Source organism: Priapulus caudatus, unplaced genomic scaffold (genome assembly GCF_000485595.1).
Source record: "Priapulus caudatus unplaced genomic scaffold, Priapulus_caudatus-5.0.1 Scaffold82, whole genome shotgun sequence".
NCBI classification, from domain to species: domain Eukaryota; kingdom Metazoa; phylum Priapulida; class Priapulimorpha; order Priapulimorphida; family Priapulidae; genus Priapulus; species Priapulus caudatus.
In genome coordinates this window covers 610,146-626,806 of record NW_014577143.1, presented here as the reverse complement: position 1 = coordinate 626,806, position 16,661 = coordinate 610,146, and the positions used below count along the sequence as shown (strand labels likewise).

General features: G+C 45.3%; 1 protein-coding gene across 1 annotated transcript in view; it reads right to left on the bottom strand.

The window, feature by feature from the left end:
- Positions 1-16,661, bottom strand: part of LOC106804646 — a 69,341-nt gene that overhangs the window by 17,641 nt on the left and 35,039 nt on the right. The window contains exons 23-48 of the mRNA XM_014805913.1: positions 16,648-16,657; positions 15,457-15,612; positions 14,888-15,040; positions 14,345-14,512; positions 13,671-13,845; positions 13,172-13,269; positions 12,480-12,655; positions 12,063-12,156; positions 11,584-11,784; positions 11,065-11,191; positions 10,632-10,771; positions 10,182-10,385; positions 9,286-9,516; positions 8,970-9,100; positions 8,074-8,267; positions 7,504-7,634; positions 7,041-7,154; positions 6,413-6,553; positions 5,773-5,938; positions 4,798-5,058; positions 4,131-4,260; positions 3,780-3,945; positions 2,754-2,990; positions 1,806-2,018; positions 1,214-1,443; positions 403-574 (exon numbers count right to left, since the gene is read on the bottom strand). Of these exons, the coding sequence (XP_014661399.1) occupies positions 403-574; positions 1,214-1,443; positions 1,806-2,018; positions 2,754-2,990; positions 3,780-3,945; positions 4,131-4,260; positions 4,798-5,058; positions 5,773-5,938; positions 6,413-6,553; positions 7,041-7,154; positions 7,504-7,634; positions 8,074-8,267; positions 8,970-9,100; positions 9,286-9,516; positions 10,182-10,385; positions 10,632-10,771; positions 11,065-11,191; positions 11,584-11,784; positions 12,063-12,156; positions 12,480-12,655; positions 13,172-13,269; positions 13,671-13,845; positions 14,345-14,512; positions 14,888-15,040; positions 15,457-15,612; positions 16,648-16,657 (4,219 nt within the window). The remainder of the gene's footprint in view (positions 1-402; positions 575-1,213; positions 1,444-1,805; positions 2,019-2,753; positions 2,991-3,779; positions 3,946-4,130; positions 4,261-4,797; positions 5,059-5,772; positions 5,939-6,412; positions 6,554-7,040; positions 7,155-7,503; positions 7,635-8,073; positions 8,268-8,969; positions 9,101-9,285; positions 9,517-10,181; positions 10,386-10,631; positions 10,772-11,064; positions 11,192-11,583; positions 11,785-12,062; positions 12,157-12,479; positions 12,656-13,171; positions 13,270-13,670; positions 13,846-14,344; positions 14,513-14,887; positions 15,041-15,456; positions 15,613-16,647; positions 16,658-16,661) is intronic.

Here is a 16,661-nt window from a genome sequence, read left to right as displayed (position 1 = left end):
CTATTCAATACTATATTGTTGTATATATGTATTTACAATCATACTATATACAACATACATGCATACATACAACAAACAACAACAACAACATACATACAACAACATACCATATAACAAACTCCTCGTGTGAACGCAGCAATATACATATATATATACACATAATATACATATATATACATATATATTTACACATATATACATATTATACTATATGCAGTTATATTTTCACCGGCTAACCGGCAACAGATACACATTGGTGCAGGCACGCTGATAACTATGCAATTGCAGATCCATCCATGCATCGCGGCGGAACACCCCAGGGAATTTCGCGCCAATGCTTATTTCCGACAGGTCACTGCACCTCGTTGCCACGGTTACATGTAGCGAGATGGCGGTGTTTACCGTAACACATGCTGCTGTCGGTGATCCCAGTCCGTGCGCGTGCTCGGACGCCCGTTGATCTGCGGGCACGGCACGCACTCGGTCTGTTCCTGCTGCTGCTGGTAGGTTCCGCGCGGGCAGTCCCTGCACTCCCCGGACCCTGTGTGGTAGTACATGCCTTCCGCACAGGCCACTGAAAACACATACGAATGCCGTTATATAGTACACTGCAAGAATCACAGAAAATTGATGCAGACGTGGAAGCATGAGAAACTGTCTTCCGGGTAATTTTCCGTAAATTATGCTGTGATTAAATGTGACGATCTTTACTGGCCAGGAGAAGTAATAATTAAAAAGTACTATGCACCCCACGCACGCATGCACACACGTACGCACGCACACACACACACACACTACACCATGACAATATAGGGCAGTGCCGAATTACAAACCCTACACTTTTTCTCCATGAAATTTCAACCATAATTCAGTACGCCTCGTAAACAATCTAGATAAACAACAGAGCATCCTTAGCGGAACATCCGCGTCTCAAGCGCCACTGCCTTCGCCACGGCGTCGTTGCGCAGGGGTGACGACGATGATGACTCACGCAAGCGCAGTTCGATGAGAGCGCGGTCGTGGTGGGGCGCGTCAGCGCGCGCCGCGTTCGGCTGCGCTGCACCGGTGCTGTTAGGCTCTTCTACTTTTTTTTCTAATTAGCTACGCTTTATAACTCGGTAATCATTATGCTGCAGGTAATCATTCCATCGCACCGCCTTACGGCTCTTGCTTATCGCTCCCGCTATGATCCGCGCGCCGCGCAGCCCCGGGCGATGAAGCTGCCGGTGGCGGAGAACACGGCTCCGTTCCGCGCCGTGATGCACGCCACCTCGATGCCCATCGACGGACAGCTCGGCTCGCGGCACAGCGGCGCCCCCTCGTTGATCTCGCGCACGCGGCCCGTCACCGCCGCCTTAATCGTCGCGGTGAGGTCCGGCGAGCATCCGTCCGCGCCGCGGTAGTTCATGCGGAACATGATCTCGGAGTCCGGCTTGCTCGTGTCTGCGCGACAATGGGGAGAAAGCGTGATCGCGCGAGGTCATGTGGAGAACGTTGCCTGGATATCGTGTAGGTAGAGTTTTCGATATTGGATTGTTTCGTATTGCTGTGATGGGGATGGCAGCTGTCGAATGGGATAGCCACGCAGATACGTATGGATACTTATACACGCATGCAAACACATGCACGCACACGCACGCACGAATTCCCACAACTATGCACGCACGCAGGCACGCACACAGGCACGCACGTACGCAGGCATACACGCACGCACGCACATGTGTATGCGCGCGCCTGCGCATGTAGACATGTATAATTTGTTTTCTCGACAGTGATTTAGGCAGTACCGACAATCAAACACTCACTCGTGCAGCTAGGGTAGGTGAGCTTGTTGGCAATGCCGCGATTCGGCCGCCAGATGCCGTCCGTGCCGCACGTGTAGAAAGCGGGGAGTGGCTGTGGGAATCGCTGCCCGTCAAGCTCACAACTGATGTAGCAGTTCATCTGACCATTCGGACCGGTGACCTCGCAGCTTGCCCTGACACCTGGTGGCACTTCTGGCTCTTTGCATGGCTCGCCTGTGAAATGAACATGAGAACATCAAATAAGAATGGATATGAATAGCAGAACTACTATGAATAGCAGACTTGGCTTATTTAAATGTAATTTTGACTGTAGGCCATCGATGTCCCTGTTTAGAGTTCAGACAGTCTTCATAGTATTCATCGTTTAGTCTTTGTAATATTATTAATAGGCAACAACAGGATATAGAACAAAGAAGTAGTGCAATAATTATTCTACTGCGTTACTTCTCTTATAAGGATGTTTGTGTGCGTAGATACGCAGTACGGCTACCTATAAATCAACAAAACCATACATTTTCCTATATATATAAATTACCACGTTAATTTTCCACATTCTCACGTTCACCAGTCAAGATTGACAGCTGTGTCTCTATCAGCATGTCGACTCAACTATGTGACCACTTCCCCACTAATCATGACATGAGACAGAGGTGACCATTAGTGCATATCAACAGGGCAACTACGTGCACCTACTGGTCACTCAGATTCTGCTGTGAAATTATGGAAACTAGGGAACTAGGGAAACTAGGAAACTAAGGAAACTGTAAAACTAGGAAAACTAAGGAAACTGTGAAACTAGGCAAACTAGGGAACTAGATAAAAAAAATGTGATATTAGGTAAACTAGGGAACTAGATAAAAACTGTGAAATTAGGTAAAGTAGGAAACTAGATAAAAAACTGTGAAACTAGGTAAACTCGCCACGTCATGGCGTGCGAGCGATACGTACGTATGACGTAGACCGTGAAGCTGCACGTTCCGCCGTTTCCGGCCGTGTCGTAGGCGGCGTACGTGACCTCGTGCTCGCCCCACGTGAAGAGGTCGCGCGAGTGGAACGTCTGGTTCAGGTAGGCGATGTCGCGATCGTCGAAGAATCGCGGCTCCGGCCACTCGATCGCCGTCTGCCGGAACGAGCTGACCACCCGGATGTTCGGCGGACACAGCTCGGCCTGCGGTGGGATCTTATCTGCAATCGAATTTCGGACGGCGGTCAGTCGCGTGGGGGAGGGGAGGGTATCCAGGCGCGGATTTAGGCCGGTTTGCACCAGTTTCCAGAAACCGGTCACAGGCTGGGCATCTTCAGAATTGACCCTCAAAATTCACCAGAATGCACCACATATAGCCTAATTTTTTTTAAATTACCGAGGGGCATGCCCCCGGACCCCCCTAGCTGTGACTAGAACTATGGAAACTGGTCACCCAAACCCTCTGAATCCGCCCCTGGGTATTGACGCGACAACCTTGTGGGTTCACAGCTAGAGAGGACTTCTAGGTGGACGTTTCGACGGCGATCATTGCAGTCGTGTCGACCGCCGGGTTTGGGTGCGTGAATCTGATGGATAACGATCTCTGACAGGGTTTAAGGTCGTGGCAAAATGGACCACGTGATGGAGTGTGAAACCCAGTGCATAACAAAGCACGTAGTGCAGCGCACAACGCAGCACATGGCGCACATAACACAGTACATGGCGCACATAACACAGTACATGGCGCACACAACACAGTACATGGCGCACATAACATAGTACATGGCGCACATAACACAGAACACAATGCAGTACAAAATGCAGCACATATTGCAGCACATAATGAAGCACACAATGATCAAAGCACACCACGAAGCACAAAATGCAGAATGGAGTACGTGAGAATACATGCTCAGATACTGCTAGCCTAAACACTGAACAAGTGTCTTCAAAATTTACACCCCAGAGCTACGAGAAAAACATTTTCAAACCATACACAGCAGAAATACCTTCTGTGGTGATATTGCAGAAGCTACCATCGTAGCCTGGGCGGCAGATGAGTGAACCACAATCAGAATTGTGTACAACCTCCACCTTGCCTTCAATGTTGTCGTAACCAGACCAGCGTAGCGCCAGTCCGTTGAAGATCACCGGTGCTTCCTTGCATCCCGATGCCTGAAAACATCACGGTTTATTATCCCTACTGTACTGCGTGTGAACCTCTAGCTTAAGTATTCATAGTATTTAATTTATTTAATTATTAATGTAAAGATGGTACATTGATAAAGTTATATCAACTGTTGTTGATAGCACAAGCCAGAGTAAATAAGTCGCCCTAACACGTAGCTATATACACCCACCTGCGGCACAATCTCCGTTTCAATATCGAGAGCTCTCCTCCAGACGTTCACCCGGCTGATGTGACCGTAGAAACCTTGTCGAAACGCGTTTTCATTTCCCTGGAGGCGGTTGCCTAGCGACACCCAAGCACTGCAAAGGAACAGGAAATTGTTTTGGCGCGCAGTATTGGACAAGTGGGAAGTTCGTTGTAGAAACAAAAATAATGGTTTCTGAAAGAACTAGCACAGCACATAACACACGGTTACAGATAGCTATACATATTTTCTCGAGAAAACAATGAAACTATTCAACCCAACCAGCATGATAACCATATTGAATCGTCCACGCAATGCCAGCTCATTCTCTCTGCTTAATTTCTACAGACAGCAAACACTACTACTAACTATCCCCTACTAACCCCTCACGACAGCAAACACTCTATTCCTCACTACCCACTCGTTACAGCAAACACTCTACAACTTACTACCCCCTCACGACAGCAAACACTCTATTCCTCACTACCCCCTCACGACAGCAAACGCTCTACAACTTACTACCCCCCTCTGAACAGCAGACACTACTACTCACTACCCCTTACTACCCTCTACTACTTACTACACCCTATTAACCCCTCGCGACAGCCATCATCCACCCCCCCCCACCCCCCACGCGCTCCACCACACTTACTAGGGCGGCAGCGAGCGTCCGCTTCCCAGTCCCTCTCCCTCGGCGAACGTCTCTCCGTCGACGACGACCGCGTAGTGTCCCGGCACGGACTGCCACGTGAAGACGACGTGGTGCCACTGTCCGTTGTTGAGCAGGCGAGGCGTCTGCTTGTTGCGGCGGAAGTCGACGAGCAGCGGCGGCTCGTCCGGCCAGAAGCTGACGTACAGGTTGTCCGCGCTGACGTGCATCACCTCCTTCTTGCCGACGAGGCTGTTGGGAAGGCTGCGGAAGATATAGAGAAAGATAGAGTGTGTGTGGCGTCTATATACTTAACGCGTGAGTGCGTGGCATGCTTAACGTGTACATACTTAACGCGTGAGTGCGTGGCATGCTTAGCATAATGCATGAAGCTGTGTGCGTGTGTTTGATTATAAATGATATTATATATATGAGAAAGACGTGTGTAGAGTGTGAGAGTGAGTGTGTGGTGTGATTACTATAACGTGTGAACCTACTACTAGCTGTGTGTGTGAGAGTGAGTCTGTGTCTGCGAGAGAGAGAGAGAGAGAGAGAGAGAGAGAGAGAGAAAGAAAGAAAGAGAGAGAGAGAGAAAGAGAGAGAAAGAGAGAGAGAGAAAGCGAGAGAGAGAGAGAGCGGGTGTGTTTGTGTGCGTGTGGCGTGCTCATCGTAACGCACGGAGCTAGAACATACGTACTCTAACACGTGAAGCTAGTATATAGTGAACTGTGTATATATATATGTTATCATTACAGAATTGTGTAAATATTCTGCTAAGGAATATAGGTAGTCTGCTCGAAGTTTACTGCTACTGAGTCATAGAAGGAGACGATGCATTTAACAAGCATGCAATGCTACTGTGTGGTGCAAGTAGATATTACACTAAAGACAATTTCGTAAACGTTCACTACTACAATTAAGTCGCGACACCAACACGAACGCCACACTGCGTGCCGTAATCATCTATCTCTCACTCACGGGATGCGGAACATAGTGAAGAACGTTCCGTGAATGTCGAAGGTTGGGAACCGCACCCACATCGCCACGGTCAGCTGGGTGGAGCGTAGCTCGAAGGGAAACTTAAGGCTAGCACTCGCCGTCTTGGACTCATCGAAGAACGACAGGTCATAGTGTGGGTTGACGGCTGTGGATGTAATTAGAGTTAAAAATTAAATTAAAAGCTTTAGTTATTATTAAAAATTAAAACCAAATTAAAAAAAAAAAATTGAAAATATTTTCAATTTCAATTTAATTTCAATTCAATTTTTTTGCGGACGTGTTGAAGCCGTTAATACCGCAAATACAAAATCGATATCAGCTTATTTATTAATCATGCCCCGACCGTTTTTCACGTTCGTAAAAAAAAAATCATTCGTATGCAGAAGTTGGTAGCATAATAAAGAGCGAGATGGGTTAATTATGATTTACTGCGAAGTTAGTCCGAAGAAAATTAGGACACACAGTTTAAATGATGTATCATCACACTTTGTAGAATGGTAATATGTGTGTGTTCTCACACCGTTATGTACTTCCTACGGCATAGCTGGCAAAGCAAAAGCACTTACTATATGACTACAGTGCATTCTACTAGGACTGGATATATGCTATCCATACTCACGTTTGTCACAGTTGGGGCCAGTGAAGTTGAACGGACAGGTGCAGAAGTACTCTTCGATTCCATCTAGGCAGATGGCGTTGGCTGGACAGTCGTGTTTGTCACAGTCGTTCACTATCTCTTCACAGGTCGAGCCCATGAAATCTGTAACGACATTTTATCGAGTCAGTCACTCAGTGTTGAAATAAGCCTTGCTATTATTAGAAGTGTGTCTAGACTCTGTTCCAACTGTTTGACATTTTGACTTGTTTCTACGTTGGAATTTTTAGCAGGGACTTGCAGGTTGGGTGTATGTCAGATAAATGAGGAAAGTCTGGCACTCAAGATGCACCACGTACCTTATCCACCGGCAGAGCAATGGACAGGTGAAAATACAGGTATAAATCAGAAGATGTGTATTAATTACACTGCTTCCAGGTGCAGGTGCATCTTCGTAAAATCACGAATATCGACATTTAGATCTTATATCACCAAACCCCGAATACAGGAGACCTGCACGAAAACCACAGGAAATGTCATCGTCAACTTAGCTGTTCGGACGTTGAGGTTAACGAGGTGCATCACGATGACAGTTAACGAGCGTGTGCAGGTGAGTGCGACAGTTAACGAGCGTGTGCAGGTGAGTGCGTACCTGCCGGGCAGCTGCAGTTGAAGCCATGATCGGTGTCCTGACATACTCCGCCATTCTTGCACGGTGACGACTCACAGGTGTTCGACACGTATTGGCAGACGACACCGTCGAAGCCTTCACGTTGACAAACAGTACGGTATAGTATCAAACAATCACGAAGGCATATACCTAATACGTATACTTTTGTATGTATGCTCGTTCTTTAGCTGATATCGCGTTTATAATAGTCATATAGCAACAGCGATTATAACCGTTTCATTTAGTTTTAAGCACATCTACAAATGCAAAGCTTGTAAAATTCAGGTAGCGCTAAAATTACTCAATATTATTCTCTATGATTCTCTATTATTCTATAATAAAATAAATGAATAATCCTTGTACGAGTAGTGTTGCTAGCTAATATTAGTTTGCTAGAGAGTGTTGCTGCCCCTGTGCAGCTGCCCTTATTGCAGCCCAGACTTACCTGGAGCACACAGGCACTGGAAGCCCTGCTCCTTCGTCATGCAGGTACCCTTGTTCAGACAGGGATCGCCTGCACACGGATCTGCGCTGAACTCGTCTCGACAGCTTTTGCCCGCAGTGCCCTCAGGGCATCTGAAAAATTATAGGTAAAAGGATGTAAATAATAAAATATGTAACGGATCTAAAAACGTATGTTGCAGTACAGTGGTAGTTTTTTATGGTAGTGGTATTTTTCAGTAAAGATAAACGTAGCAAAAATGATAAATGTAACAGATTTAAAAACTGATATTTCAGTATTTATTTATTATAAAAAAAAGGAAGACTGGTGCCCCATGGATTAAGGACATGGTGAATCCGTGGATATTTATGGAGACTGGCACATCGGAATTCTAAGAATATGTCATACATGGCACCTTCCAGATAATCTGCATCAAAATATTTTCTTGTAATATCAACTGGAATGAAGAAGAACAGAAAACCAAAGTTCGTTTTTCATAGGGTCTACGATACGAAATTAAAAACATCACTTTGGCATGAACCAGGGTGAAAGGTCGCTTCGTTGGATACGTACACGCAGTAATAGTCCTGGAAGAGATCGATGCAGGGGGCGCCGCGTGCGCACGGGTGGCCGCGACACATGCTCACCAACTGCTGGCACGTCGACCCCGCCCAGCCCTCTGGACATGCGCAGGAGAATAGCTGACCCTCCTGCTGGCACGTGCCGCCATTCTTGCAAGGCGACTTCTCACACGGGCTCACCTGAACCTGTGCCGCACACATGAAAAGATATATATATATATATATATTATAGCTAGAGATTAAGAGATATATACATTATAGGTACAGTCAAGATATATATATATATATACATATATATTATATATAAATGTATATATAGATATATATGCATGCATAAACACACGCACATGCACCAATGCACACACGTGCACAGTACAACACACACAGTATAGTTCCAAACATTATACAACACTAGTATGAATTCACGTACAATTCGTGAGACGCCACTCGGTGATATATATATGTTACCTGGTGTAAAGAACAATTAAACCACTAAACACCACTACATCCGTTCACCATGAGAACACTACTATTACAGGGTTCATGGTAGTAAGACACATGTTGAAATAAGGACTTATAAGACCCTTTCTGGAGGCCAAAATAAGACTTTTTTACGCGATTTCTGATAGATCACCGACTATTAAAGTACACTATAATATTTATATAAAGCCGTTTCGCCGAAATTCTACACAGAAAATGTTGAAAAATGGTCCTTTGGCAAAAAATAAGGACTATTAAGTACTTTTCTAAGATTTCACCAAAAATAAGTACTAATAAGGGCCCTTATTTTATTTTTGGCAAAATAAGTACTTATAAGACTTTGGAAGACCCGCTACGAACCCTGTATTAATAACGATAACGATGAGTCATCGCGTATGGAGTACGAACCTGGCAGTGCTTGCCACCATAGCCCGGTTCACAGTCACACAGATAGTCGTTGATGAGACCGACACACCGCCTCGCCTTGCCACCACACGGATTCGACGCGCACATGTCCAGTGCCGACTCGCAGAACTCGCCTGCCAAAAAAAACATGCGAGCATCAGTGACCTCGCCCGAAAATCGACGCGCCGAAAAACCAAGCGCCGAAATATAATCTGCAGTCCTTTAGAAAAAACCGCCGAAAGACTACCACAATCCTTCACAAAGCAAGACTACAAAATCCGTCAAAAAGCTTTGCGAGTCGTGCACCAGGTGGCGTTACCTGTGAATCCGGGCTGGCACTTGCAGGAGTAGGAGTGTAACCCGTCGACGCACGCCCCGTTCGCGCAGCGGCTCCTGCCCCCCGCGCAGTCGTCGACGTTGTGCTGGCAGTCTGCGCCGGAGAATCCAGCGAGGCACTGGCAGCGGTAGCCGCCGCGCGTCGACGAGCAGCGGCCGCCATTGCGACACGGAACGCGCGCGCACCCGTCGACTGCACTCTCACACAGCACGCCTGCAACACGCGGGGGGAGCGGAAATTAATTACAGCGCCATCTGGCGTGAGGTTATCACGATGATGGTATGTTACGGACGCAGTTAGGAACGTTACAGATACAGTCAGGAACATTACAGATATAGTCAGAAACGTTACAGATATAGTCAAGAACATTACAGATACAGTTAAAGGGACACATAACTCTAGGTTCCTTGCATATTTTCAGTTAACATAAGTTTAAATTGCGTTACATTAAAAATTTAATTGCTCAATATTTATTAGAATATTTTCAATTTTTTTAAATGATTTAAAACTAACGACTGTATCATTGCTTATAACGACGGTGGCGCCACTACAAACAAGTCCATCTACTTTCAAAGTTATGCATCGCAACTTTGCTCAAATGATCGATGATTCGACACTTAGAGTGGAACTTTTTCGAGTGTGATTTTTGCTCGTGAAGTTCAGGATGAAGTTACGAGCGCACAGCGGCAGAGTATTAGCCAGGAATGAGTATTGTGGGAGTGCAGAAAAAATATTTGGGAGTGCAATTTTACAAATGTACACGGCTTTAGATCAATATTTTAGGCCGCGCTATACAGTTTTGGCCGTGCAGTTTCAAAACTGACCATGCAAATCACAGCTGCACGGCTCGCTGGCTAATACGTTGTGCGGCGGCATACCTGTGAAACCCTCCTCGCAGAAGCAGGTGAAACCTCGGTCGTCGTCGACGCAGATGCCGCCATTCCTGCACGGTCGGTTCACGCACACGCTGATGTACGACTCGCAGCGCGGCCCCGTCTTGCCCGCCGGACAGTGACACGCGTACGACTCGACTTCGTCCCTACAGGTGGCGTTGCCGACGCACGGCTGATCGAGGCAGTCATCTGCGATAAAGGATTTCGTCGGTGAATTTTACGGGTTATTTTTGAGAGAAAAAACTACATTTAAATGTTAATACAATAACTTATTGATGTTAATAAGTCAATATAATATATATATATATATATATATTATATATAATATATAATTATTATATAGTTATATATAATTTGTAATATATTAAAAATTATTAGGTCAATGAAATGGACCAAATACAGACACTGATATTGACGCGTCATGAAGCAATTTACCGATGTTAATGTTGCATGTCCTGCCAGTCCAGCCAGGATTGCACTGGCACTTGTACTGGCCATCCGCTAGTGCCTCACATCGACCATTTATGCACGGACTATGGGAGCCGCTGCACGGGTGATCATCACTGTGGTCACAGCTGGAACAACATAGATGACAATTTATACGCAAGCAGAAACCGCTCTATCATATACTGTGCAATCGTCCTCCATCTTCTCAAGCATTACACATTTTTTATTGTGAATCTGAATCTAACATCTTTCGCTTACATGCATGCACACGCTCAAGACTTGACTATAAAAACAAACATAGATATTATAATACAATTATAATATAATGAGTATATAATATAAGTATATTAATAGTAGTATAATATAAATACACGTGTCAGCTTGAAGCCGATGTTACGGATGTTTATCTGATCGAACTTACAACTTTCCACTGAAGCCTTGCTTACAGATGCAGACGTAGTCGCCATCTAAGCTGAGGCAGGTGCCGTTTGCACACCGGTTATTTCGGCAATAGTCAGGCGCCACCTCACAGCGTGCACCCTCAAAACCTTTGGAGCAAAGGCATTAGGTATTAGATATTAGGCATTAGGTATTAGGCACTAGGTTAAACAAACGTCAACGTCCACAAGTTGCAGCCAGTTTTCATACTTTATATCAGAATGGAGTACTAAAATGACCTAAAATACACAACAACTACATTGCTTCAACGGAAAGAAGATTCTATGAGAAGGAAAGACGTCTACAACTCTGCACCGCCGTACGACATCATGTTCAATGGTTACAGTTGTCTGCTAACTATAGTAATAATACTAAGCATTGCCAGAGTATTCGTCAACTAATTAATTAACTAATTAATTAAACAATGAGCACTACAGTAACTAACGCAGTCCACTGAATGATGAACAGACCGTGCAATCGTAAAGTAGTGAAGCACACATACCAGCGGGACAATTGCAGGCGTATCCGTCGTTCGTGTTGCGACAAGAGCCGCCATAGAAGCAGGGCGATGAAGCGCATGGTTGCTGTCTGCTATCACAGAACTCTCCCTCCCAGCCGGGTCCACACTGGCAGCGCACTTTGTGGTTCGCAAAGTAACAAGTGCCTCCGTTGCTACACGCGGGCCCTCTAGTGCACGGGTTTTCTGCAGCAGCAAGTTCAGTACGATTAAGGTCCGCCGAAAACAACGTGCCAATAAGCGGACGGAAGCACATTACAAAAAAAGCGATGGTAAATAATAGATAGGTAGATATATCTCGTAGACGTGCTTGCATTTTGCTCACTGAAAGTCTATCAAAGAACTCAATGCTAGGTTATAGTTTGAGCTCGAGGTTGAGACACTCTGGAAGGTTCTCAGCGAAATCTATCAAGCTCATGAGCACAACGTCTCTTAATGAGTTGAGCATCGACTAACATACTTACCGACACAGTCCATCACTACCTCCAGATAGGTTTTCGTGTCAGCACAGGGGTTGATGAACGAACAGGCTGATCTACCCTGACATTCGTTTTGTACCTGTAATTACATGAGTTATACGAAGTTTATATATAATCTTGCCTTCTCAAATAGTAAAATCAGCTAGACATGAGGTTATCGAAATAAACTTATCGATTGTATAATCACGGAACAACATATAGAAGAGATCTACAAAATATATTTCATGTGTTCCTCCTCATAATTTGGTGAGGCCAGTATGCATGTAAATTCTATTCAGGGACAGATATATAATTATATAATATTTATTGTAAAGTTAACAAAAGGATGTGAAAATATCATCTGACTGTGGAGAGCAAGCCAATTCTATAACCCAAAGAGTGTAACACGTGCAAACCGCATACTTTGAAAGCGATGTCTTCGATCGCGCACGCAGGCCCCGAGTAGGGCACCGCCTGACACTTCTGCACCCAGTCATATGTGTTGATATCCACGAGTCTCAGAGACTGCAGGGACAGCACCTCGTTGCTGGTTGCACACTGCATGTTCGCCTGCTGTCGAGCGCAAACGTAGTCTCCATCTGTGAACAGCGCAGAGACGTGAGCAGCGCAGCAAGCCAGCCACCGCTCACGGCGTGAAACCCAACCGTGGATGCCACAGTGGTTGCTACGTTTCAGAAATACTAATACATACTAAATATTAAACGTCTGCTCATCCAACGATCGAAAGTTTCAGAACATAAAAAAATATTCACTACATGCATACAAATATAAATACAGCATTTAAGGGTGCACTCAAGGTTTAATGCGAAATTTCATTGATATTTTTCATTTGTAGTCGATGGCTAACACTAGGTGCCACCTCTGTACATGCTTATTTCTCCATATACCGATGCCTGTAAACTTATAGAGCGTTTTGATTGTCCACGTGTGTGTGTAGTGAGTCGTGGCCCTTTAAACACACATTTACTGATGACGTCAGAGACATGATGGCATGGTTACTACGTAATTTTTCACGATTTCCTAATGGTGCACAGAACATTTTAATACAAATCTAAATGCTGTGTTTAAATGCGATCCCAATGAAGCAAACTCACCAAACGGGCGCAGGAATGGAGAGCCGGTGTCTGACTGGTACAAGTAGTTGGACGTGTATCGTGCTCTCAAGCTCAGTAAGTCACATCCATAAGATTGGCTGAAAAATTCCCACAGATGTATAGATATGTGATATTGACATGCACATCGAATTCTACAGCAATATTTTCACTGCGATGACATTACACATGTCATATTACTATAAGATACCAGCATGCAAACAAACATGCACACCTAACACAAACACAGTAGTATTATGCGGTAAATTTACCATGGACACATCGATATTGATATTATTCCGTAGTATCGTGCACATGTATAGCTTCCACACGCACACACGCGTTTACGTCACTGAAGTTACACCATCTCACCCACTAACAGCGCACATTCTGGAATGAATTACCATCACTCTCCCGCCTTCCACTGCCTAGTATAATGGAGCAGCAGTAAATAGAGGAGAACATAGTGCAGTAGAACCGTAACTAGGGGCAGCAGCAGTACCTGAAGTCGACTCCGACGCACACCGGGTAGTTGATCTCCTGACACTTGGTGATGCAGAAATTGAAGTCGCGAACGTCGTAATGCCTGATGATGACACCAAAGCCGTTGTCTTGAGACTGTGACGGCACAGAGACGGGCGGCTCGCCGGAGGCCCACTGCGGCTTGTACTCGATACCTGCACACACACACGTACACACATGTATACACATGTTCAGGGCAGTGGCAGTCTGAACAGATGGTGCCTACCTTTCAGGTAACACTGGACTCAGGGCAGGTGCAGTGTGGACGATGGTGCCTACCTTTCAGGTAACACTGGACTCAGGACAGGGGCAGTGTGAACAGATGGTGCCTACCTTTCAGGTAACACTGGACTCAGGGCAGGTGCAGTGTGGACGATGGTGCCTACCTTTCAGGTAACACCTGACTCAGGGCAGGTGCAGTGTGAAAGACGATGCCTACCTTTCACGTAACACTGGACTCAGGACAGGGGCAGTGTGGACAATGGTGCCTACCTTTCAGGTAACACTGGGCTCAGGGCAGGGGCAGTCTGAACAGATGGTGCCTACCTTTCAGGTAACACTGGACTCAGGACAGGGGCAGTGTGAACAGATGGTGCCTACCTTTCAGGTAACACTGGACCTAGGACAGGGGCAGTGTGGACGGACGGTGCCTACCTTTCAGGTAACACTGGGCGATGCTCATAGCTCCAGAACTCTCTGTCGATGTGAGAGCCGGACACTCGTTGCAGAATTTGTTGCCGGCGAGGTTCTGGTAGAAGTCGCGTCTGCAGGGTTGGCACGGCGCCAGGCCCGTATCCGAGTAAGTGCCCGGGGCGCATGGCACTGCAGAGAGAGGAAGAGATAGTGCCAACACTACTCAGACACACACACGCGCGCACGTACGCACGCGCACGCTCACGCACACACACACGCACACGCGCACGAACACGCACGCACGCACACACACACACACCAATGCCTGATTCGATAAGGCCAAGTTGCCATTGGGAATATACTAAATATGTACACAGATAGATACTTACACACACATGCACACACGCACACACACACATATATTAAGAGAGCAAGAGAAAGAGACATAGAGAGAGAAGAGACAGGTGTCTCTAACATGTTGCCATTACTTAGCGCTGCCCATGAATTAATATATAACTTTATAAGGCATAATTTTAGAACTACAGAACAGACGTCATTACTCACCACTGCACGACAGAGAACCAACGACCGCTGTGAAGGTTTTCGGTGGGCATTCGCTGCATTGTGTCGATCCCACATCGGACCCGTACGTATTGAACGGACACGGATCACACGGAGGAAGACCCGTCCCTGAGAAATACCCTCTCGGACAGAGTCCTGCAAGCAAGAATATCGGTTCCATCTTGATCAGATTATGATCATCTTAATAGACAATCAAGACATTTATATGTGACTCTCCTCTAAAGTGGTAACGAATTTTGAACTTTTCATAGTAATAGTACGTTTGCATGTTCACGGAATATACATCTTTCAACAAATGGATATTTTCGCTTTGAAATATATATTATATTGAAAAAGACATCTTTCAACGAAAGGATATATTTTCTTTGAAATATATATTGTATTGAAAAAGACATCTTTCAACGTGAGGATATATGCTCTTTGAAACATATATTATACATATAGTTATGGAAATATTCTCTCTCTTCGAATTGGAATTCAAACAAAAATATATAGCTTAATAATTAAGCAAGAATTAAACGGCAATCTAGCTAAAAGGAATCTGCTTTTACCGATGCAGGCGTCTATGCTCTTGCTGAACATGGAGCGGGTGGTTCTACCGACGGGGCAGGGTTTACAGACGAGCTGGTTGACTCCATCCTGGTATGTACCGATCGAGCACGGTGTGCACTGCTCTCCCTCGCTGAACGTCCCAGCAGGACAAGTCACTGAAACGCACACGAGACGATGCAACAAAAACATCACATGACTGTGACACACTTGTCATGCACCTCTGAATCTAACTGCGCCATAAAAAGAGGAGTAGCGAATTAGGATATGCCTGAGCCGTTACCGTGACAGCCGTCTCCATTTGAAATACTGACAACGCCTGCGCTACATTGAAATGAAACAACATGGGGCGAACAAACTCATGGCACATGGCTTCAGAAATATAACATCACCCACCGTACAGCAAGCGGCTCATTTCCGTATGCAACGTGTCTTATCACTACATGTATGATATATATTGTCACACAGAGTAAGTATCTGTAAAACTACTGGACATAACCAGTATGTTAGCAGACAGGAAACGATTTATTTTTATTTTCCATCAGCGCATACGCATATAATCCTAACCATCATGCTAATAATATCAGGAGTGTATAATATAGATATCATATGTATATTATTATACGTATGATATTATGTAAGAGATTATATCTAGATGAATGAGATTATATCACGTATATTATATGATATTATATATATCTATACTATACACTCCGGATAATATAACAGTATCGGACGCTACACACCCGAGCTGCACTTGTATGATTTGTACAGATCATGTATATACAGACTACAGATATATTGCAAGCTACGCACCTGAGCTGCACTTGTATGACTTGTACTACTACATGTAAACTACATGTATGACTTATACAGATCATGTACGACTACAGGCACTGGGACTACTACACACCCGAGCTGCACTTGTACGACTTGTACGGATCATGTATATACAGACTACAGATATATTGCAAGCTACGCACCCGAGCTGCACTTGTACGACTTGTACGGATCATGTATATACAGACTACAGATATATTGCGCGCTACGCACCTGAGCTGCACTTGTACGACTTGGACGGATCATGTATATACAGACTACAGATATATTGCAAGCTACGCACCCGAGCTGCACTTGTACGACTTGGACGGATCATGTATATACAGACTACAGATATATTGCGCGCTACGCACCTGAGCTGCACTTG